This window comes from Danio rerio, chromosome 4 (genome assembly GCF_052040795.2).
Source record: "Danio rerio strain M-AB ecotype USA chromosome 4, GRCz13ab, whole genome shotgun sequence".
Classification (NCBI taxonomy): Eukaryota; Metazoa; Chordata; class Actinopteri; order Cypriniformes; family Danionidae; genus Danio; species Danio rerio.
In genome coordinates, this window is record NC_141024.2 from 76,540,001 (window position 1) to 76,560,000 (window position 20,000).

General features: G+C 37.4%; 4 protein-coding genes across 23 annotated transcripts in view; 1 reads left to right on the top strand and 3 right to left on the bottom strand.

The window, feature by feature from the left end:
- The window catches only part of terf2 (telomeric repeat binding factor 2), a 23,085-nt gene extending 4,188 nt beyond the window's left edge, over positions 1–18,897 (bottom strand). For 11 of the 18 annotated variants that reach the window (XR_015481770.1, XR_015481768.1, XR_015481769.1 and 8 more), the window contains exons 1-4: positions 11,009–11,203; positions 8,232–8,327; positions 8,028–8,152; positions 7,817–7,906 (exon numbers count right to left, since the gene is read on the bottom strand). Coding sequence is in view for 14 of the 18 variants with exons in the window: in XM_087246018.1 (XP_087102144.1) it covers positions 7,817–7,906; positions 8,028–8,152; positions 8,232–8,327; positions 11,009–11,147 (450 nt within the window). In the remaining 4 variants the exon portion in view is untranslated. Of the gene's footprint in view, positions 1–7,816; positions 7,907–8,027; positions 8,153–8,231; positions 8,415–10,439; positions 11,277–18,838 lie in introns of those variants that run through there. The other 7 variants (XR_015481771.1, XM_087246015.1, XM_087246012.1 and 4 more) reach the window with 2 other exon arrangements.
- Positions 1–20,000, bottom strand: part of LOC148682569 (uncharacterized) — a 1,090,975-nt gene that overhangs the window by 609,796 nt on the left and 461,179 nt on the right. The window lies entirely within an intron of this gene.
- ckap4 (cytoskeleton associated protein 4) lies at positions 13,339–17,550 on the top strand. Its single transcript, NM_213265.1, has 2 exons — positions 13,339–13,699; positions 15,983–17,550. The coding sequence occupies exons 1-2, from the start codon at positions 13,409–13,411 to the stop codon at positions 16,955–16,957; spliced, it is 1,266 nt and encodes a 421-aa protein (NP_998430.1). The 5' UTR covers positions 13,339–13,408; the 3' UTR covers positions 16,958–17,550.
- The window catches only part of ikbip (IKBKB interacting protein), an 8,731-nt gene continuing 6,681 nt past the window's right edge, over positions 17,951–20,000 (bottom strand). For both annotated transcript variants that reach the window (XM_087247522.1, XM_087247523.1), the window contains exon 4: positions 17,951–20,000. This exon is cut by the window's right edge and continues 1,259 nt beyond it. The gene's annotated coding sequence lies outside the window, so the exon portion shown is untranslated.

Genomic DNA, 20,000 nt, shown 5'->3' on the forward strand with positions numbered 1-20,000 from the left:
CCTAAACTCTGGAATAGCCTTCCTGATAATGTCCGAGGTTCAGACACACTCTCTCAGGTCAAAACTAGATTAAAGACCTATCTGTTTAGTAACGCACACACTGCAGCACATACCATGCAGATGAGTGGGCTTGACAAACCACCTGCAGGACAAACTCCTCCTGTCTCAAAGCACTGTTTATTAATATAGCACCAACTTTCATTTATAGATCCAAGACCATCGAAGGATTGAGGACAACACATACACATAATACTAGGGCTGGGGGCTAAAAAATCTTATCTGGGTTATTTAGGAAGAATGACGGTATACACTACATATATATATATATATATATATATATATATATATATATATATATATATATATATATATATATATATATATTCAGTAATTTCCTATAAATGGTTATTTGAGAGTTAAAGCCTTTATTAACACTTTATTACACAGTTTTTGAGCAAAATATAATTTAAACACTGGGGTTTTCCTCGTAATTATCATCATTCTAATTATCATTCTAATACTGTTACTTGTTGAGAGAGTAGCTAACAGCGAGATGTTAAAATAGAAAAACTAATGTTTAATAAACAAATGCAGGTTTTTTTAATTGTACTTTTGTTTTTTGAAGTTTTAATAATGGTTTAAACCACCTAACGTTTATACACTTTAGTAACACACACACACACACACATCAAATCCCGTCTTCCAGGTAAGAGGCTAAAATAAATCAATCTACTAAACAAAATAAATGAATAAATAAATACAACGAGTAGAATATAATCAGAATTGAAGTCAATTTTCAATAACAGACCGTGTAATAAATACTGAACGTATAATCAGTGAATATGAGGTGCTTTCACTTTCGAAATGTGGTATAAATTCCTCTCATTTTGGCGTATTTAACTCTTTTGAACACATTCAGGTGCTTCTCGTCAATTTGACAAGGCTTCTATGTTCGTTCTTGCTTTCATATGCGGAAGAAATGAAGGATAATAGACACAGCTGATGGAGTATACACTAACCTGCGCATTATTGCTACCATAAATGTGTAATAAAGTAATCTAACTGTAATCCAGTAGTCAGACTACACGACCATAAATGTGTTATAAAAGTAATCTAACTACTTCTGGATTACATTAGATTACACTACCGTAAAGGTATAATAAAGTAATCTAACTGTAATTCAGAAATAGTCAGACTACAATACTATAAATGTGTAATAAAGCAATCTCCAGTAGTCAGATAACATTACTATAAACGTGAAATAAAGTAATCTAAATGTAATCCAGTAGTCAGGTAACACTACTATAAACGTGAAATAAAGTAATCTAAATGTAATCCAGTAGTAGTCAGACTACACGACCATAAATGTGTTATAAAAGTAATCTAACTACTTATGGATTACATTTGATTACACTACCGTAAAGGTATAATAAAGTAATCTAACTGTAATTCAGAAATAGTCAGATTACAATACTATAAATGTGTAATAAAGCAATCTCAGTGTACTCCAGAAGTAGTTAGATTACACTTTGGTATATGTGTAATAAAGTAATCTAAATATAACACAGAAGTAGTCAGATTACAAGACCATAAATGTGTAATAAAGTAATCTAAATGTACTCCAGAAATAGTCAGATTACACAACCATAAATGGGTTGTAAAGTAATCTGAATGTAATCCAGAAGTAGTTAGATTACTCTACATTTAAAATACTTTATTATACATTTATAGTAGTGCAATCTGACTACTGGATTACATTTAGATTACTTTTTATTACACATTTATGGTAATCTAACTACATCTGGATTACATTTAAAATACTTTATTACACATTTATGGTAATCGAGAAGTAGTTAGATTACTCTACCATAAATGTGTGATAAAAAGTAATTAAATGTAATCCAGTAGTCAGATAACACTACTATAAATGTGTAATAAAGTAATCTGAATATAATCCAGAAGTAGTTAGATTACGCTACCATAAATGTGTAATAAAATCTTTTAAATGTAATCCAGAAGTAGTTAGATTACACTACCATAAATGTGTAATAAAATCTTTTAAATGTAATCCAGAAGTAGTTAGATTACACTACCATAAATGTATAATAAAGTAATCTAAATGTAATCCAAAAATAGTCAGATTACACTACCATAAATGTGTTATAAAGTAATCTGAATGTAATCCAGAAGTAGTAGGATTAATCTACCATAAATGTGTAATAAAGTAATCTGAATGTAATCCAGAAGTAGTTAGATTACTCTACATTTAAAATACTTTATTATACATTTATAGTAGTGCAATCTGACTACTGGATTACATTTAGATTACTTTTTATTACACATTTATGGTAATCTAACTACATCTGGATTACATTTAGATTACTTTATTACACATTTATGGTAATCTAACTACATCTGGATTACATTTAGATTACTTTATTACACATTTATGGTAATCTAACTACATCTGGATTACATTTAGATTACTTTATTACACAGTTTTTGAGCAAAATATAATTTAAACACTGGGGTTTTCCTCGTAATTATCATCATTCTAATTATCATTCTAATACTGTTACTTGTTGAGAGAGTAGCTAACAGCGAGATGTTAAAATAGAAAAACTAATGTTTAATAAACAAATGCAGGTTTTTTTAATTGTACTTTTGTTTTTTGAAGTTTTAATAATGGTTTAAACCACCTAACGTTTATACACTTTAGTAACACACACACACACACATCAAATCCCGTCTTCCAGGTAAGAGGCTAAAATAAATCAATCTACTAAACAAAATAAATGAATAAATAAATACAACGAGTAGAATATAATCAGAATTGAAGTCAATTTTCAATAACAGACCGTGTAATAAATACTGAACGTATAATCAGTGAATATGAGGTGCTTTCACTTTCGAAATGTGGTATAAATTCCTCTCATTTTGGCGTATTTAACTCTTTTGAACACATTCAGGTGCTTCTCGTCAATTTGACAAGGCTTCTATGTTCGTTCTTGCTTTCAATTGCGGAAGAAATGAAGGATAATAGACACAGCTGATGGAGTATACACTAACCTGCGCATTATTGCTACCATAAATGTGTAATAAAGTAATCTAACTGTAATCCAGTAGTCAGACTACACGACCATAAATGTGTTATAAAAGTAATCTAACTACTTCTGGATTACATTAGATTACACTACCGTAAAGGTATAATAAAGTAATCTAACTGTAATTCAGAAATAGTCAGACTACAATACTATAAATGTGTAATAAAGCAATCTCAGTGTACTCCAGAAGTAGTTAGATTACACTTTGGTATATGTGTAATAAAGTAATCTAAATGTAATCCAGAAGTTGTCAGATTACAAGACCATAAATGTGTTATAAAAGTAATCTAATGTAATCCAGAAGTAGTCAGAGATTACACAGCCATAAATGTGTAATAAAGTAATCTAAATGTAATCCAAAAGTAGTCAGATTACACAACCATAAATGTGTAATAAAGTAATCTAAATGTTATTCAGTAGTTAGATTACACTACCATAAATGTGTAAAAGTAATCTAAATGTAATCCAGTAGTCCAATTACACTACCATATATGTGTAATAAGTTAATCTAAATGTACTCCAGAAGTAGTCAGATTACACTACCATAAATGTATAACAAAGTAATCTAAATGAAATCCAGTAGTCCGATTACACTACCATATATGTGTAATAAATTAATCTAAATGTACTCCAGAAATAGTTAGATTACATGACCATAAATGTGTTATAAAGTAATCTGAATGTAATCCAGAAGTAGTTAGATTACTCTACATTTAAAATACTTTATTACACATTTACAGTAGTGTAATCTGACTACTGAATTACATTGATTACTTTTTATTACACATTTATGGCAATCTAACTACTTCTGGATTATATTTAAAATACTTTATTACACATTTATGGTAATCCAGAAGTAGTTAGATTACTCTACCATAAACGTGTGACAAAAAGTAATCTAAATGTAATCCAGTAGTCAGGTAACACTACTATAAATGTGAAATAAAGTAATCTAAATGTAATCCAGTAGTCAGATAACACTACTATAAACGTGAAATAAAGTAATCTAAATGTAATCCAGTAGTCAGATAACATTACTATAAACGTGAAATAAAGTAATCTAAATGTAATCCAGTAATCAGATAACACTACTATAAACGTGAAATAAAGTAATCTAAATGTAATCCAGTAGTCAGATAACACTACTATAAACGTGAAATAAAGTAATCTAAATGTAATCCAGTAGTCAGGTAACACTACTATAAACGTGAAATAAAGTAATCTAAATGTAATCCAGTAGTAGTCAGACTACACGACCATAAATGTGTTATAAAAGTAATCTAACTACTTATGGATTACATTTGATTACACTACCGTAAAGGTATAATAAAGTAATCTAACTGTAATTCAGAAATAGTCAGATTACAATACTATAAATGTGTAATAAAGCAATCTCAGTGTACTCCAGAAGTAGTTAGATTACACTTTGGTATATGTGTAATAAAGTAATCTAAATATAACACAGAAGTAGTCAGATTACAAGACCATAAATGTGTAATAAAGTAATCTAAATGTACTCCAGAAATAGTCAGATTACACAACCATAAATGGGTTATAAAGTAATCTGAATGTAATCCAGAAGTAGTTAGATTACTCTACATTTAAAATACTTTATTATACATTTATAGTAGTGCAATCTGACTACTGGATTACATTTAGATTACTTTTTATTACACATTTATGGTAATCTAACTACATCTGGATTACATTTAAAATACTTTATTACACATTTATGGTAATCGAGAAGTAGTTAGATTACTCTACCATAAATGTGTGATAAAAAGTAATTAAATGTAATCCAGTAGTCAGATAACACTACTATAAATGTGTAATAAAGTAATCTGAATATAATCCAGAAGTAGTTAGATTACGCTACCATAAATGTGTAATAAAATCTTTTAAATGTAATCCAGAAGTAGTTAGATTACACTACCATAAATGTGTAATAAAGTAATCTAAATGTAATCCAAAAATAGTCAGATTACACTACCATAAATGTGTTATAAAGTAATCTGAATGTAATCCAGTAGTCAGATTACACTACCATATATGTGTAATAAATTAATCTAAATGTACTCCAGAAATAGTTAGATTACACGACCATAAATGTGTTATAAAGTAATCTGAATGTAATCCAGAAGTAGTTAGATTACTCTACATTTAAAATACTTTATTACACATTTACAGTAGTGTAATCTGACTACTGAATTACATTGATTACTTTTTATTACACATTTATGGCAATCTAACTACTTCTGGATTATATTTAAAATACTTTATTACACATTTATGGTAATCCAGAAGTAGTTAGATTACTCTACCATAAACGTGTGACAAAAAGTAATCTAAATGTAATCCAGTAGTCAGGTAACACTACTATAAATGTGAAATAAAGTAATCTAAATGTAATCCAGTAGTCAGATAACACTACTATAAACGTGAAATAAAGTAATCTAAATGTAATCCAGTAGTCAGATAACATTACTATAAACGTGAAATAAAGTAATCTAAATGTAATCCAGTAGTCAGATAACATTACTATAAACGTGAAATAAAGTAATCTAAATGTAATCCAGTAATCAGATAACACTACTATAAACGTGAAATAAAGTAATCTAAATGTAATCCAGTAGTCAGGTAACACTACTATAAACGTGAAATAAAGTAATCTAAATGTAATCCAGTAGTCAGGTAACACTACTATAAACGTGAAATAAAGTAATCTAAATGTAATCCAGTAGTAGTCAGACTACACGACCATAAATGTGTTATAAAAGTAATCTAACTACTTATGGATTACATTTGATTACACTACCGTAAAGGTATAATAAAGTAATCTAACTGTAATTCAGAAATAGTCAGATTACAATACTATAAATGTGTAATAAAGCAATCTCAGTGTACTCCAGAAGTAGTTAGATTACACTTTGGTATATGTGTAATAAAGTAATCTAAATATAACACAGAAGTAGTCAGATTACAAGACCATAAATGTGTAATAAAGTAATCTAAATGTACTCCAGAAATAGTCAGATTACACAACCATAAATGGGTTATAAAGTAATCTGAATGTAATCCAGAAGTAGTTAGATTACTCTACATTTAAAATACTTTATTATACATTTATAGTAGTGCAATCTGACTACTGGATTACATTTAGATTACTTTTTATTACACATTTATGGTAATCTAACTACATCTGGATTACATTTAAAATACTTTATTACACATTTATGGTAATCGAGAAGTAGTTAGATTACTCTACCATAAATGTGTGATAAAAAGTAATTAAATGTAATCCAGTAGTCAGATAACACTACTATAAATGTGTAATAAAGTAATCTGAATATAATCCAGAAGTAGTTAGATTACGCTACCATAAATGTGTAATAAAATCTTTTAAATGTAATCCAGAAGTAGTTAGATTACACTACCATAAATGTGTAATAAAATCTTTTAAATGTAATCCAGAAGTAGTTAGATTACACTACCATAAATGTATAATAAAGTAATCTAAATGTAATCCAAAAATAGATTACACTACCATAAATGTGTTATAAAGTAATCTGAATGTAATCCAGAAGTAGTAGGATTAATCTACCATAAATGTGTAATAAAGTAATCTGAATGTAATCCAGAAGTAGTTAGATTACTCTACATTTAAAATACTTTATTATACATTTATAGTAGTGCAATCTGACTACTGGATTACATTTAGATTACTTTTTATTACACATTTATGGTAATCTAACTACATCTGGATTACATTTAGATTACTTTATTACACATTTATGGTAATCTAACTACATCTGGATTACATTTAATTACTTTATTACACATTTATGGTAATCTAACTACATCTGGATTACATTTAGATTACTTTATTACACATTTATGGTAATCTAACTACATCTGAATTACATTTAGATTACTTTATTACACATTTATGGTAATCTAACTACATTTGGATTACATTTAGATTACTTTATTACACATTTATGGTAATCTAACTACATCTGGATTACATTTAGATTACTTTTTATTACACATTTATGGTAATCTAACTACATCTGGATTACATTTAGATTACTTTATTACACATTTATGGTAATCTAACTACTTCTGGATTACATTTAGATTACTTTATTACACATTTATAGTAATCTAACTACATCTGGATTACATTTAAAATACTTTATTACACATTTATGGTAATCGAGAAGTAGTTAGATTACTCTACCATAAATGTGTGATAAAAAGTAATCAATATGTAATCCAGTAGTCAGATAACACTACTATAAATAAAATGAATAAAAGGTTTCTGATAAACCGCTGTGACCGCTGCAGGCGCTGTGTGACGTGTGTGCATGCGAGGAGGAGTCAGATTTGGATAAAACACCGGCGCTGCATGATCCTCCATGTCGTGTCAGTGATGGGTCGTTCTTGAACCATTCATCAATTTTGAACAAATCTTTTGTATGACTCATGAAGTGAATTATTCACCTGTGCAAGTGGAGCTTGCGTGCTGCCTCGGGGTGGTCTGTTGTCATGCAGAATACTCATGTGTGGAATCTAACCATATTGATAATGCCGTATCCCCTTGGGGAATCATATCGATAGCTCGATATCCTCGTAAAGCTGCTTTAAAACCATCATAACTGTGAAAGCGCTACACAAACACACCTGAGCTGAAGCTGACAGGAGGAACTCACCTTCCCAGCAGAGTCTGACGAGGAGCTGAAGTGTTTGAGCATCTCCTCAGCCTTCTCGAACTCACCGCTCCTGATACACACCATCACCAGCTGCACACACACACACACACACACACACACACACACACACAATGGTATCAGAACCATTCTGAATCAAAGAATCAAATCTTTTAGCAATTGACTCCCAGTCCCAACACGCACACACACTCACCATCTCGCTGATGGCGTGGCGTATGAGCTGCTGCTCTGGGTGCGGGACGCTCATGTCTCTGCAGATGCTCTCCAGCACGTCCAGAGCCGACTCCAGAGGGGTCTTGGGCTCCTCGAAGGTCAGATCTGCAGCACACACACACATCATCTCACACACAGCACATGTGCAGCTCAGAAACTGCGCGCGTCTCCGACATTCACTCACCCAGCTTGTCCCCGTTGTTGATCCTGGACAGAAACTGCATGAGGCGCAGCTGCGGGATCATGTCAGGGTGTCCGTCCACCGGCCTGACCACCACACCTGCACACAGAAGAAGAAGAGGAGCCTCTGCAGTGAGGGGTCTCTCTCTATAGGCCATTTTGAAGGATGTAAACAAAAACATTTGACCTGGGGGGTATTCCAGAAAGCAGGGTTAACTTACCATCTGCTAAAACCTAAACTCTCGGTTGATTTACCCAAAACCTGCTTACCGCGAGTATGTTGGTTCCAAAACAGGTGACAAGAGTTAGTTAAATCAACCTCCTGAAGATAACCGCGGGTTAATGCGCGTGCACGGCACACACCTGAAGGCATTTTCAGTAGATCGCCGAATTCACGAGTCACCATAGAAAGTCACGGTGAGAAAAAAGGGCAACGCACTTTACAGAGGCGAAGCTGGAGGTTTTAAACACAGAGATTACACATCTGCTTCAACGAAGGAGAGAAATATAGAATAAGATAAATAAATAGATAAGAAAATAAAAAATAAATAATGAGAAACTTTATTAGTTCATTAAATTACACATGCCACCTTCCATTTTATTGTAATGATAAATTAAACTACTCTTTAACATCCTTTTTGAGTATGTTGTGTAACCATTCATGCATTTATTTTTCTTGCCATTAATTTCTTAAGGCCACAATATGTGTATTGACTAATAAGGCTTATAGAAATTGTAATCTTTCTGGAGCTAGAACTCTGTCCAAAGTCATTAAACACAGAAACATTATCATAAAAGGTAATATTTAATTACTGGAGCTCTTTATTTAACACTCTAGAATATTCTTTCTGCCATGCAGCTAATAGAAAGAGGCCTGTCTAACTGCTGTGTCCTATAATAAAAGCTTTTAAATAAAGGATTTTATAATAAAGGAGTTTTTGACTTAAACCACACACTCTGTCACTGTTGTAAGTGATTGTTGTCAGATAGCTTTAGGTTCTTTTTATTTTGCATGCAGACAAAGTTCCTTCTGCCTCAACTAACAAGCAGTGTAAGAATTTTCTGCACTTTTCCATATTTGAATATTACTCTTGGATCACAAAATCTTTTATCTACATATTTAAATTCTAAAGTAGCTGTATAAGGTCCATCTTCAAAGATAAAGTCACATGAGCATCAACTTAAGGTGAGAAATGTATATGAAAAATATGTTACACGTTAAAAGGTGTGTGTATAAAGCAGTGTACAAAATCATTCATTTTATTTCAGGAAATTAAGAAATTAACAGACCAAACTATTTGATTAAACAGTTTTTTGACTAATTATATTTTTCTTAGCACTCTTCCATCTGTTTTGTCTGCTTGGGTCACTGAGATTTCCTCTGGGTCAGGCTGCAGGTACGTGTCATCGTATAAGGCAGAAAAGGGTATCTTTTGTCCTCCAGCAAGTAACAATGTAGTGCCCAGTAATGATTCTATTTTATAATACAAATATAATAAAAATAAACATTGTGTTAAGCAACTTTTGCTTTATAGTTTTTTTTACTATATTTGTATTATAAATCAATATCTGTAAGTGAGATTCGAACTCGCTCCGTTGTGCGCTCCGTTGTTCTTTATCGACGCACTGTCCACTACACTATTCCCGTGCTCTGAATCATCAGTGTAATGATACGCAGTAATGTATGACCAAGGAACTGTACAAAAGTGTAAAAATCAGTTCAGTGCCAGGCGTACTGTACAGGTGGTCAGACTGCCACATTGTACAGTTGCCTAAAATGCCCTGATGCGAATACAAAGAGCTGCACTGAATGTTTTTTATGGTAAGCGCAGACCCGCGGTTTGTCACATTTGATTTCAAAAAGGTTTGTTAAATACATTAACATTATGAATTTGGTTATGAAAAAAACTATGCACTTATAACCCTCTCACAACAAAAAAACTTGTATCTGTGCGTCCACATCCATTAATATTCTCATCAAAAGAGCACGCAATGCTCAGTAAACTCTCTGAAACAGACAAACTCTGAAACATAGCAACTTACTCTCTGAACATAACCTGCTCCGGAGCAGGTTATCTTCAGAGAGTAAGTTGCTATGGCTACTTAACATACCCAGAAGTTACCTCCGATTTTGGAACCAAAGTTGAGGTTATCCAACTACTTACTCTCAAACTTACCCGGGTATGTCACATAACCTGCTTTCTGGAACAGCCCCCTGACATACTTCCTGTTTCACATTCATAACTCCTAGAGCTTCTCAGAATCCAAAAACTGCCTCATATTGATCAATAATGTTATGAGAGCAGTTTAACATGACGTTATGATTGAATTGCCTCTTGTTACAGTTATGAAAGAGTTCGATATGGTCTATATTTGTTTACTTAATATTACATACAGAGTTTTAACCCATACAATGTGTTGTTTACTGTTCCTACAATCACACATGTGCATTATAACACTGATTTATGCTTCATGGTCACACATTTATACACTATTTATATCTTTATATCTTGTATTCAGGTTAATTTTGCACTCTTTGGTATCAAATAATAGATGTAAGAGTGTAATATTAACACTGACGTCAAACTCATAATCTGCTGATATATATTACAGTATTCTGGTCCACATTCGCCTGGCTCTTTCCTAACGCAGTCCCCTCGTCTGCAGTGCACTATATTGTGCTCAGTGAGCGAGTGAATGAGACAGAGCCCGTGTTCAGGAAGAGTTTGTGTGTTTAGCTGAAGAGCTAATGCTAGCTGACTCTCGCGCCCCCGAACTTACTCTCGATGATGTTGATGAAGTGTGTGAAGGCCGTGTAATCTCCATTCCTGAACGCGCTGAAGGCCTGGAACGCGTAGAAATCGAAGCTCCAGCGGTTGACGATCTGCTCCCAGCTCGGCTCGCAGGGTTTGTCGCTCATTCTTGCAGATTTAATGTGAGCCTCGGCAGCATAACTCCCGCGGGCGCGCTCAGACTGTAGGACAGGGGCGGGGCTTAGCGGCGAGGCGGCCCCGATTGGCCAGCAGCGATGCTGACGGCGCGAACGTCACTGGAAAATATTACTTCAGTTATTATTATTGTGAATATAATGATTTTACAGAGTTAGCTTCCGTATTCTAGTTTAGTTTTGACCCCCTATTAAGGAATTTTTTTAAAGTTAAATTGACTTAAAACTCAAATAAATGGAAAGTAGCTGTAGTTATGAAGTACACACACATATTTTGATTAAAACTAATTGTTTTAAACTATTAATACTGTTTTATTAGGAACACAAAACACACATTTTGTCAAAATTATGAAGCTTTAGTTTTTAGAAAATCATTCATTCTCCTTCAGCTTAGTCCCTTTAATAATCAGCGGTTGCCACAGAGGAATGAACCGCCAACTATTCCAGCATGTTTTACACAGCGGATGCCCTTCCAGCAGCAACCTAACACTGGAAAAAGTGCATTATTATTAAAAGGTATTATTATTAATTCATTCTCCTTCATTTAGCCTTTGGTTTATCAGGGGTCACCACAGCGGAATGAACCACCAACTCTTCCAGCATATGTTTCACACAACAGATGCACACACACACACTTTCCTTTAAAAGTGGCCATTTAAAATGAGTCAGACTCATTAAAATGAGCATTTATTCAGTAAAGACGTAATAATCAAACACAAACTCATCAGTAGTGGTGGTGAACACCTGCAAACAGAAACACATCTGTTTTAGTTTAGTTTAGTTTAAATAAAATAATAAATAAATCCCTTTTTTTAAACAACTTTTGTGTTTTGGCATGCTAATATTTTTATTGTATTTAGGTTTATGTGTGTATAATGCCAAATATGATAAATGCATTTATTTCCACATTATTTAGTGACATGATGGCTGTTTTCTAGCCTGATACGTGTTGTTAAAAATGCAGTGAGCGAGAGTAAATGTACTGTAATGTGGAGTCTGTATGTTAGTGTGCTGTATAAATAGTCTAACTAATCCGTCTTCGAGAGGCAGCTTCAGCTGTGTGAGTGTAATCAAGTGGTATCAGGAACCGGTGTGTGTGTGTGGTGCATGACCGGACTTGTAGTTCTTGAAATGGTGGATGTGTAGTCCGTTAGCGATCTGTGTGTGTACCAGCGATCTGCACAGGCTGGAATGATGGTGACCGTGACAAAACCTTTATGAGTGTCTTTCTTCTGTTGAACATAAAGGAAGATATTTTGAAGAATGCTGGACATCTGTAACCATTCACTTCTACAGCAGGACAAACAAATACTATGGAAGTCAATGGTTACCGGTTTCCAGCATTCTTCGAAACATCTTATATTTAATAGAACAGAGGACAGACACTCATAAAGGTTTGACAGAAGTAAAGGATGAAGAAATGATGAAGGAACTGTAGATTTGGCGTCAGCTGTGTCTTTAAACATTAAACTCCTTTATACAGTCAATCTAAACATGAACATACATGAAGCAGCACCAATAAATGAACACACAACAGAAAAACCTGACACTAAAATGCTGTACAAATCTAAATTAACCCATCAGACTGACCACAAACTCACTAAGTGTAGTGAACAATTCATTGAGGAACAAATACGGGAAATATGATCAATAAAACACTGAATATCCACAGTTTAATCACTATACAGATATATTTATTGAACACTTTTACTTGATGAAGACTCGTAATGTGTCGTCAGTGATGACACTGCTGTAATATAGTGTTACTGAAGATGAACTCAACACTAATGTGAAGACTTCTCATTAACCTGAATCTAAAACACACTCTTTACACAGCACTAATGAAGCAGCAGCACACACACACACACACACACACACACACACACTCTGAAACTGCACACAAACATCAATTAACACATAAACATAAGCATAAAACAGCTTTCAAACATGATAAAGTGAATACTTTATACGAAAAAAAGTTGCTGTAAGTGTGTGTGTGTGTGTGTGTGTGTGTGAGAAACCGGTTCTGGGAGGATGCAGATGTTTGAGGGAAATCAGTGCCACGTCTGAAGGAGGAGGAGCAGCAGAACACGTCATCTTCATCGCTCTGACGTCATCATCACCACCACAGAAACTCTTCTTCACTTCTCCAACTCTCTCTCTCCGGGAGTTCAAGCCATCTCTCTCTCCGGTTCCGCGGGGCCGGTAATGCGCGCGCACTCACTCACGGTAAGATGACCGGGAAGAACAAAAACAAGAGCAACTCGGCCTCCAGCGGGGGACCCGCGCCCGAGGAGTCCGGCAAGAACAGCCCGAGAGCCGGTAAAGCTGCGGCGAAGAGCTCCGGGGGCGGCGGAGGAGCGCGCGCGCTGATGGTGCTCGTGCCCGTGGCGGCCGTGGTCGCGCTCGCAGCTGTATTTGTGCACCTGGAGCTGGAGGACATCCGACGCACGAGCAGCGGGCACGAGCAGGCCCTGGGGAGGTGTTCGGGGGCAGCGCAGGAGCTGGAGGAGGCCCTGGAGCAGGTGAGGGGTCCGGAGACGAAATTACCACGGTATCACTACAGTAAAAGGGCGGTCACTACTGTCAAAGGGCTTCCATTACAATAAAGGTGCTTCATTACAGTGATGTAAAGTGTAAAGTGATAATAAAGTGACGAGTAAATGTGGTTTTAGTGTAGTAAATGGGGGTTTATTATAGAGTTAAAATTATATTTCTGTGGTATCACAGTGGTAAAAGTGGTTTAATTACAGTAAAAGTGATGTTTCAGTGGTTTTACCATAGTAAAAGTGATGTTTCTGTGGTTTAATTATAGTAAAACTGATGTTTCAGTGGTGTTATTACAGTAAAAGTGATGTTTCTGTGCTAATATTAGAGTAAATGTGGCATTACCATGGTTTTACCATAGTAAAAGTGACGTTTCAGTGGTTTTACCATAGTAAAAGTGATGTTTCTTTGGTTTAATTACTTTAAAAGTGACGTTTCAGTGGTTTTACCATAGTAAAAGTGATGTTTCTGTGGTTTAATTATAGTAAAACTGATGTTTCAGTGGTGTTATTACAGTAAAAGTGATGTTTCTGTGCTAATATTAGAGTAAATGTGGCATTACCATGGTTTTACCATAGTAAAAGTGACGTTTCAGTGGTTTTACCATAGTGAAAGTGATGTTCCTGTGGTTTAATAACAGTAAAAGTGACGTTTCAGTGGTTTTACCATAGTAAAAGTGATGTGTCTGTGGTTTAATTACGTTAAAAGTGACGTTTCAGTGGTTTTACCATAGTAAAAGTGATGTTTCTGTGGTTTTACCATAGTGAAAGTGATGTTTCTGTGGTTTAATTACAGTAAAAGTGATGTTTCAGTGGTTTTACCATAGTAAAAGTGATGTTTCAGTGGTTTTACCATAGTAAAAGTGATGTTTCAGTGGTTTTACCATAGTAAAAGTGATGTTTCTGTGGTTTTACCATAGTATAAGTGATGTTTCTGTGGTTTTACCATAGTAAAAGTGATGTTTCAGTGGTTTTACCATAGTATAAGTGATGTTTCTGTGGTTTTACCATAGTAAAAGTGATGTTTCAGTGGTTTTACCATAGTAAAAGTGATGTTTCAGTGGTTTTACCATAGTATAAGTGATGTTTCAGTGGTTTTACCATAGTATAAGTGATGTTTCAGTGGTTTTACCATAGTAAAAGTGATGTTTTTGTGGTTTAATTACAGTAAAAGTGATGTTTTTGTGGTTTAATTACAGTAAAAGTGACGTTTCAGTGGTTTAATTACAGTAAAAGTGACGTTTCAGTGGTTTAATTACAGTAAAAGTAAGATTTCTGTGCTAATATTAGAGTAAATGTGGTATTACCATGGTTTTATCATAGTAAAAGTGATGTTTCTGTGGTTTAAGTACAGTAAAAGTGATGTTTCAGTGCTAATATTAGAGTAAATGTGGCATTACCCTGGTTTTATCATAGTAAAAGTGATGTTTTAGTGGTATTATAAGAGTAAAAGTGATATTTTTGTGGTTTGATCACAGTAAAAGTGATGTTTCGGTGTTATTATCATAGTAAATGTGGTATTACCATGGTTTTACCATAGTAAAAGTGATGTTTCCACTGAAGTTAAACAATCTTTCAGTGGTTTTACTACAAATGATATGCTGAAACTAGGATTAGTGTTGTAAAACCACAGTAAATTTGAGGTTTCCATGCTTTAAAAGCAATATTATTAGTGTATTAGATCATCAGAGCGGTGTAATGATGATCTGTCATCTGTACACATGAGAGAGATGCATTATATTCAGCTCAAATGAACACCGCTGGAGCTGCAGGCTGTGAGGAGCATGTGTTGGCCTGTGATTGGCTGACAGGGCTCTATGCTCCGCCCAGCAGCTCAGCTATTGAGTTCTGGGCTGTGTTTTGGGCTGCTCTGCTCCTCATCTTCACTCCGCCTAAGAGAACAGCCAGATCAGTGCACGCGCTCCTGCTGACTCTGTTAAACCTGATTATCTGGATGCTCAGTGTTTCTGTAAGCCTGCAGCGCTGAGGTCTTGAGGAACAGGTCTGGAGACACCCGTTTGTAGATCCACTGGTCACGCTGCTGCCACTGTGCACTTCCCATACAGACGATGTGAAAGTTCTGCCATGAGCCGGTCAGTTTCTCAGAGTAAAGCTCGGTATAGAGCTGACCGTGAGCAACACAGAGGAGTTTTCTGATATATCTGCTGCTCTATGTGTGTGTGTGTGTTACACTGTTGAGTATTCTGCATATCTGAGCGTTCCTCTCCTCATCTCTCTGTGTGTGTGTGTGTGTGTGTGCAGCTGCGCTCCCTGAAGGCGTCTCTGGAGGGTCTGGAGGACGCAGTGGCCCTGACCCGCTCTGATCTGGACCGCACCAGCCGCTCCGTCCAGCAGGGGGAGCTCAGCACCCGGCGCCTGGAGGACACGCTGCAGGGCCTGCAGAAGAAGACCGTCCCGGAGCTCTCGCTGCGCCTGCAGGAGCAGACGGATGCCCGCGGGAGGGAGATCGCCCTGCTGGAGGAGCGGCTGTCCCAGCGGAGCCACCCTGTGGAGGAGCGCCTGGAGCAGCTGACCCGAGAACAGCAGAGCTTTAAGGAGGATCTGCAGGAGCTGAGGGCCCGTCTGGAGAAGCAGGACGTCCCGGCGGCCCTCACACAGCAGCTGAACACCATCAGCAGCGCTATCACCGTCCTCAACACCGCTAATGAGGTGTCCGAGGGGAACGCAGCCGTCCTCCGGGAGCAGATCTCCGCAGTCAGCGCCGAACTGCAGACCAGGAACCGGGAGGTGCAATCAGTGTCGGAGGAGATCAAGGCCATGCGGACGCTCATACAGAGCACCGTGGGCAGTCTGAGAAAGGAGGCGTCTGAGGCCCGCTCCAGCGCTCAGACCTCCGCAGACCAGGCCCAGAGCTTCATCCTCAAGCAGGACCAGCTCTCAGACGCCCTCCACAGCCTGGACACCCGGCTCACTGACGGCCTGCTCAAGCTGGAGCTCCGGCTGAAGACCGCAGAGGACAGCCAGCAGCTCACCGACATCAGCAGCACGCTGGACGCGCTGGTGTCCCAGCACCGAGCCCTGGAGGAGCGGAGGACGGAGGACGCAGAGAAGCGGAGCGCGGACCTGCAGGAGCTGAGGAGCAGGATCGAGGAGCTGCAGAGACTACAGGCCGCGGTGGAGGAGATCCGGACTCGACTGCAGGAGCTGGAGAACAGCACAGAGAGTCCGTCTGAGGAGAAGAGCAAACCCACACAGAGTCCATCTGGACCAGTCTGAGAGGAGCCGGAGCGGTCCATCATGGGGATCAGGGTGTAGGGCAGGGATGGGCAAACTTGATCCCTGCAGAGTTCATCTCCAACCCTAATCAAACACCCCTGAGTGTGGCTGTCTAATGCAGACCGGATCAGCTGTGTGTGACTAGTGTTGGAGCAGAGCTCTGCAGGGTCGCCCACGCCTGCTGCAGGGGAGGATGAGTCTGCATCCGCTCTGAGATCTCCTGAATGCATCGAGATGTTCTCTGGAATCACTCCTGAGCTTGGTCTAATAGCGGAGTCAGCATTATTAGCTCTCCCTCAGGTGGATCCAGAACACAGTGAAGGATATGTTGAAGAAAGCTTTGATGATTAATGAAAATCAGCATTCTGAAGACCTCAGAGACTCTCGGTCCTCCTCGGGCTTTATATCCGGGTGGTGGAAATGTGAACACGTCTTTAATAATGATGATGATGACGATGATGGGTGATCTGCTGTTTCCTCAGTCTACTCAGACCTGCACTGTCCTCTTTACCTCCTCATCTGTCTGTACTGAAGTCTGTTGATTGAATGTCTGTGGTTTACGGCTGTTTTCTAATAAAGCGTTTGACACACTGTCCAGTGAACGTCTCCATGACTCTACTGGATCAAGCGGATCTCTGAAACATAGTGTTCCTTAATCAGGGGTCACCATAGGCGGAATGAACCGCCAACTATTCCAGCATATGTTTTACACAGCGGATACCCTTCCAGCACTGGGAAACACCCATACACACTATTCCTACACTGACTTCCATCCAAACTGCTTCCAAAAGTCACTTTTAAAATCATCCAGACTCACTAAATTGGTAAACCACAGCAGATATTTGGGCTTTCATCACTATTATATTTTATAATAAATGACATACACAATCAAAACATTAAAGGCACGCTGCTAAAACCACGTCTGACACACTATAATCAGCTGTATCATATAGCAGATGTTTTAGTGGACGATGGTTGAGGAACTGAGCACTGTCATTATTAAACAGCTGATGTTTATCCAGATCAAGAGAATCATTCATTAAACACATCACCACTGAGTTAAGCTGAGCTTAGAAGACAAGTTTAACGTCTGATAAAACAGAGCAGAAGCACCTGTACACTCAGGTAAACGACCAACATTTCAAGCAGGGGTGTGTGTGAATAACACAAGGCATTTGCATTAGTGTCAAGCTACATTCTGAGGAGTTTCTGCCTATAGGGCATTGGAATGGAAGCCCCTGGGTAAGGCACACCCTCAGCAGTGGTTCAACAGATACCTGAAGATCTGCATCTGTTAATCTGATTATGTCTATTCCTGAGGGACCATTGTAGCAGTCGCACTGAGGCATTTCAGATGATCAGACATGATAGAGAAGGTCACTTGGGTTGATTTAGAACATTCACACTTTGAAGTGACCATTCAGAGTGAACAGAGGGTTGTGGGAGGGGCTTCACATGTAAATAACAGAGAGGAGCTGGCTTTCCCGCATTCCCACCTGGTGAGGTGTGGAGTCAGCCCATGCGTGTGTTGTCAAAGACATCAGAGTATCTTGGTGTCTCATATTTATATATATATATATATATACAGTAATCTCAATCAGATCCTCTTTTAATATCAGTAAGTGTCAGTCAGAGTGTTTTCATCAAGTCTGATTATTAAAAATACAATTAATTCATGTTGATCATTAGAGCTGCTGGAGAAATTCACACACACTACTGTGTTTAAACCCCACATTAAAGTATTTCTGCATGATATCTCCGCTTTAAGGCCTCAACATACTCTGGAAATGATGTTAGTTTGAGCTAAACTGTGCTGGTGGCTTTAGTCAGGTTCAGCGGTGTGGAGCAGCTCATCTAACCACATTACAGATTCCTACACACCTTCGAGCTGCCATTGGGCGGTGGTGATTATGCAATCAGTGGGCGTGACCTGAATCTCTGCCTTCTTTGAGCTGTGATTGGTTAGTTTGTCGTTCCACAGCAGAACATCATCCACACACTGAGCAGTAGCAGAGATGGGCAACACTCTGAGGGGGTCACAAGAACCACACAAGCCCACAAGGAGTGTCTGTGTTCTCCTACACCTGAACTCAACTGGGGTCCTGATGCTCGCTGTTCTCCACTGAACACTGCTCTTCTTCTCCACGCTTCTCCAGATGTTCTTCTCGTCTGTGGTTCTCCAGATGGTTGTCTTCAGTGTCTATGACGTCTTCACTGTGGTTCTCCAGATGTTATTCTTGTCTGTGGTTCTCCAGATGTTCTTTTTGTCTGTGGTTCTCCAGATGTTCATCGTCAGTGTCTATGATGTCTTCTCTGTGGTTCTCCAGATGTTCTTGTTTGTGGTTCTTTGGATGGTTGTCTTCAGAGTCTATGATGTCTTCTCTGTGGTTTTCTACATGTTCTTCTTGTCTGTGGTTCTCCAGATGTTCATCTTCAGTGTCTATGTTGTCTTGTCTGTGGTTCTCCAGATGTTCTTCTTGTCTGTGGTTCTCCAGATGGTTGTCTTCAGAGTCTATGATGTCTTCTCTGTGTTTCTCTAGATGTTCTTCTCGTCTGTGGTTCTCCAGATGGTTGTCTTTAGTGTCTATGACGTCTTCACTGTGGTTCTCCAGATGTTATTCTTGTCTGTGGTTCTCCAGATGTTCATCTTCAGTGTCTATGTTGTCTTGTCTGTGGTTCTCCAGATGTTCTTCTTGTCTGTGGTTCTCCAGATGTTCATCTTCAGTGTCTATGTTGTCTTGTCTGTGGTTCTCCAGATGTTATTCTTGTCTGTGGTTCTCCAGATGTTCTTTTCGTCTGTGGTTCTCCAGATGTTCATTGTCAGTGTCTATGATGTCTTCTCTGTGGTTCTCCAGATGTTCTTTTCGTCTGTGGTTCTCCAGATGTTCATCGTCAGTGTCTATGACGTCTTCACTGTGGTTCTCCAGATGTTATTCTTCAGTGTCTATGTTGTCTTGTCTGTGGTTCTCCAGATGTTATTCTTGTCTGTGGTTCTCCAGATGTTCATCTTCAGTGTCTATGTTGTCTTGTCTGTGGTTCTCCA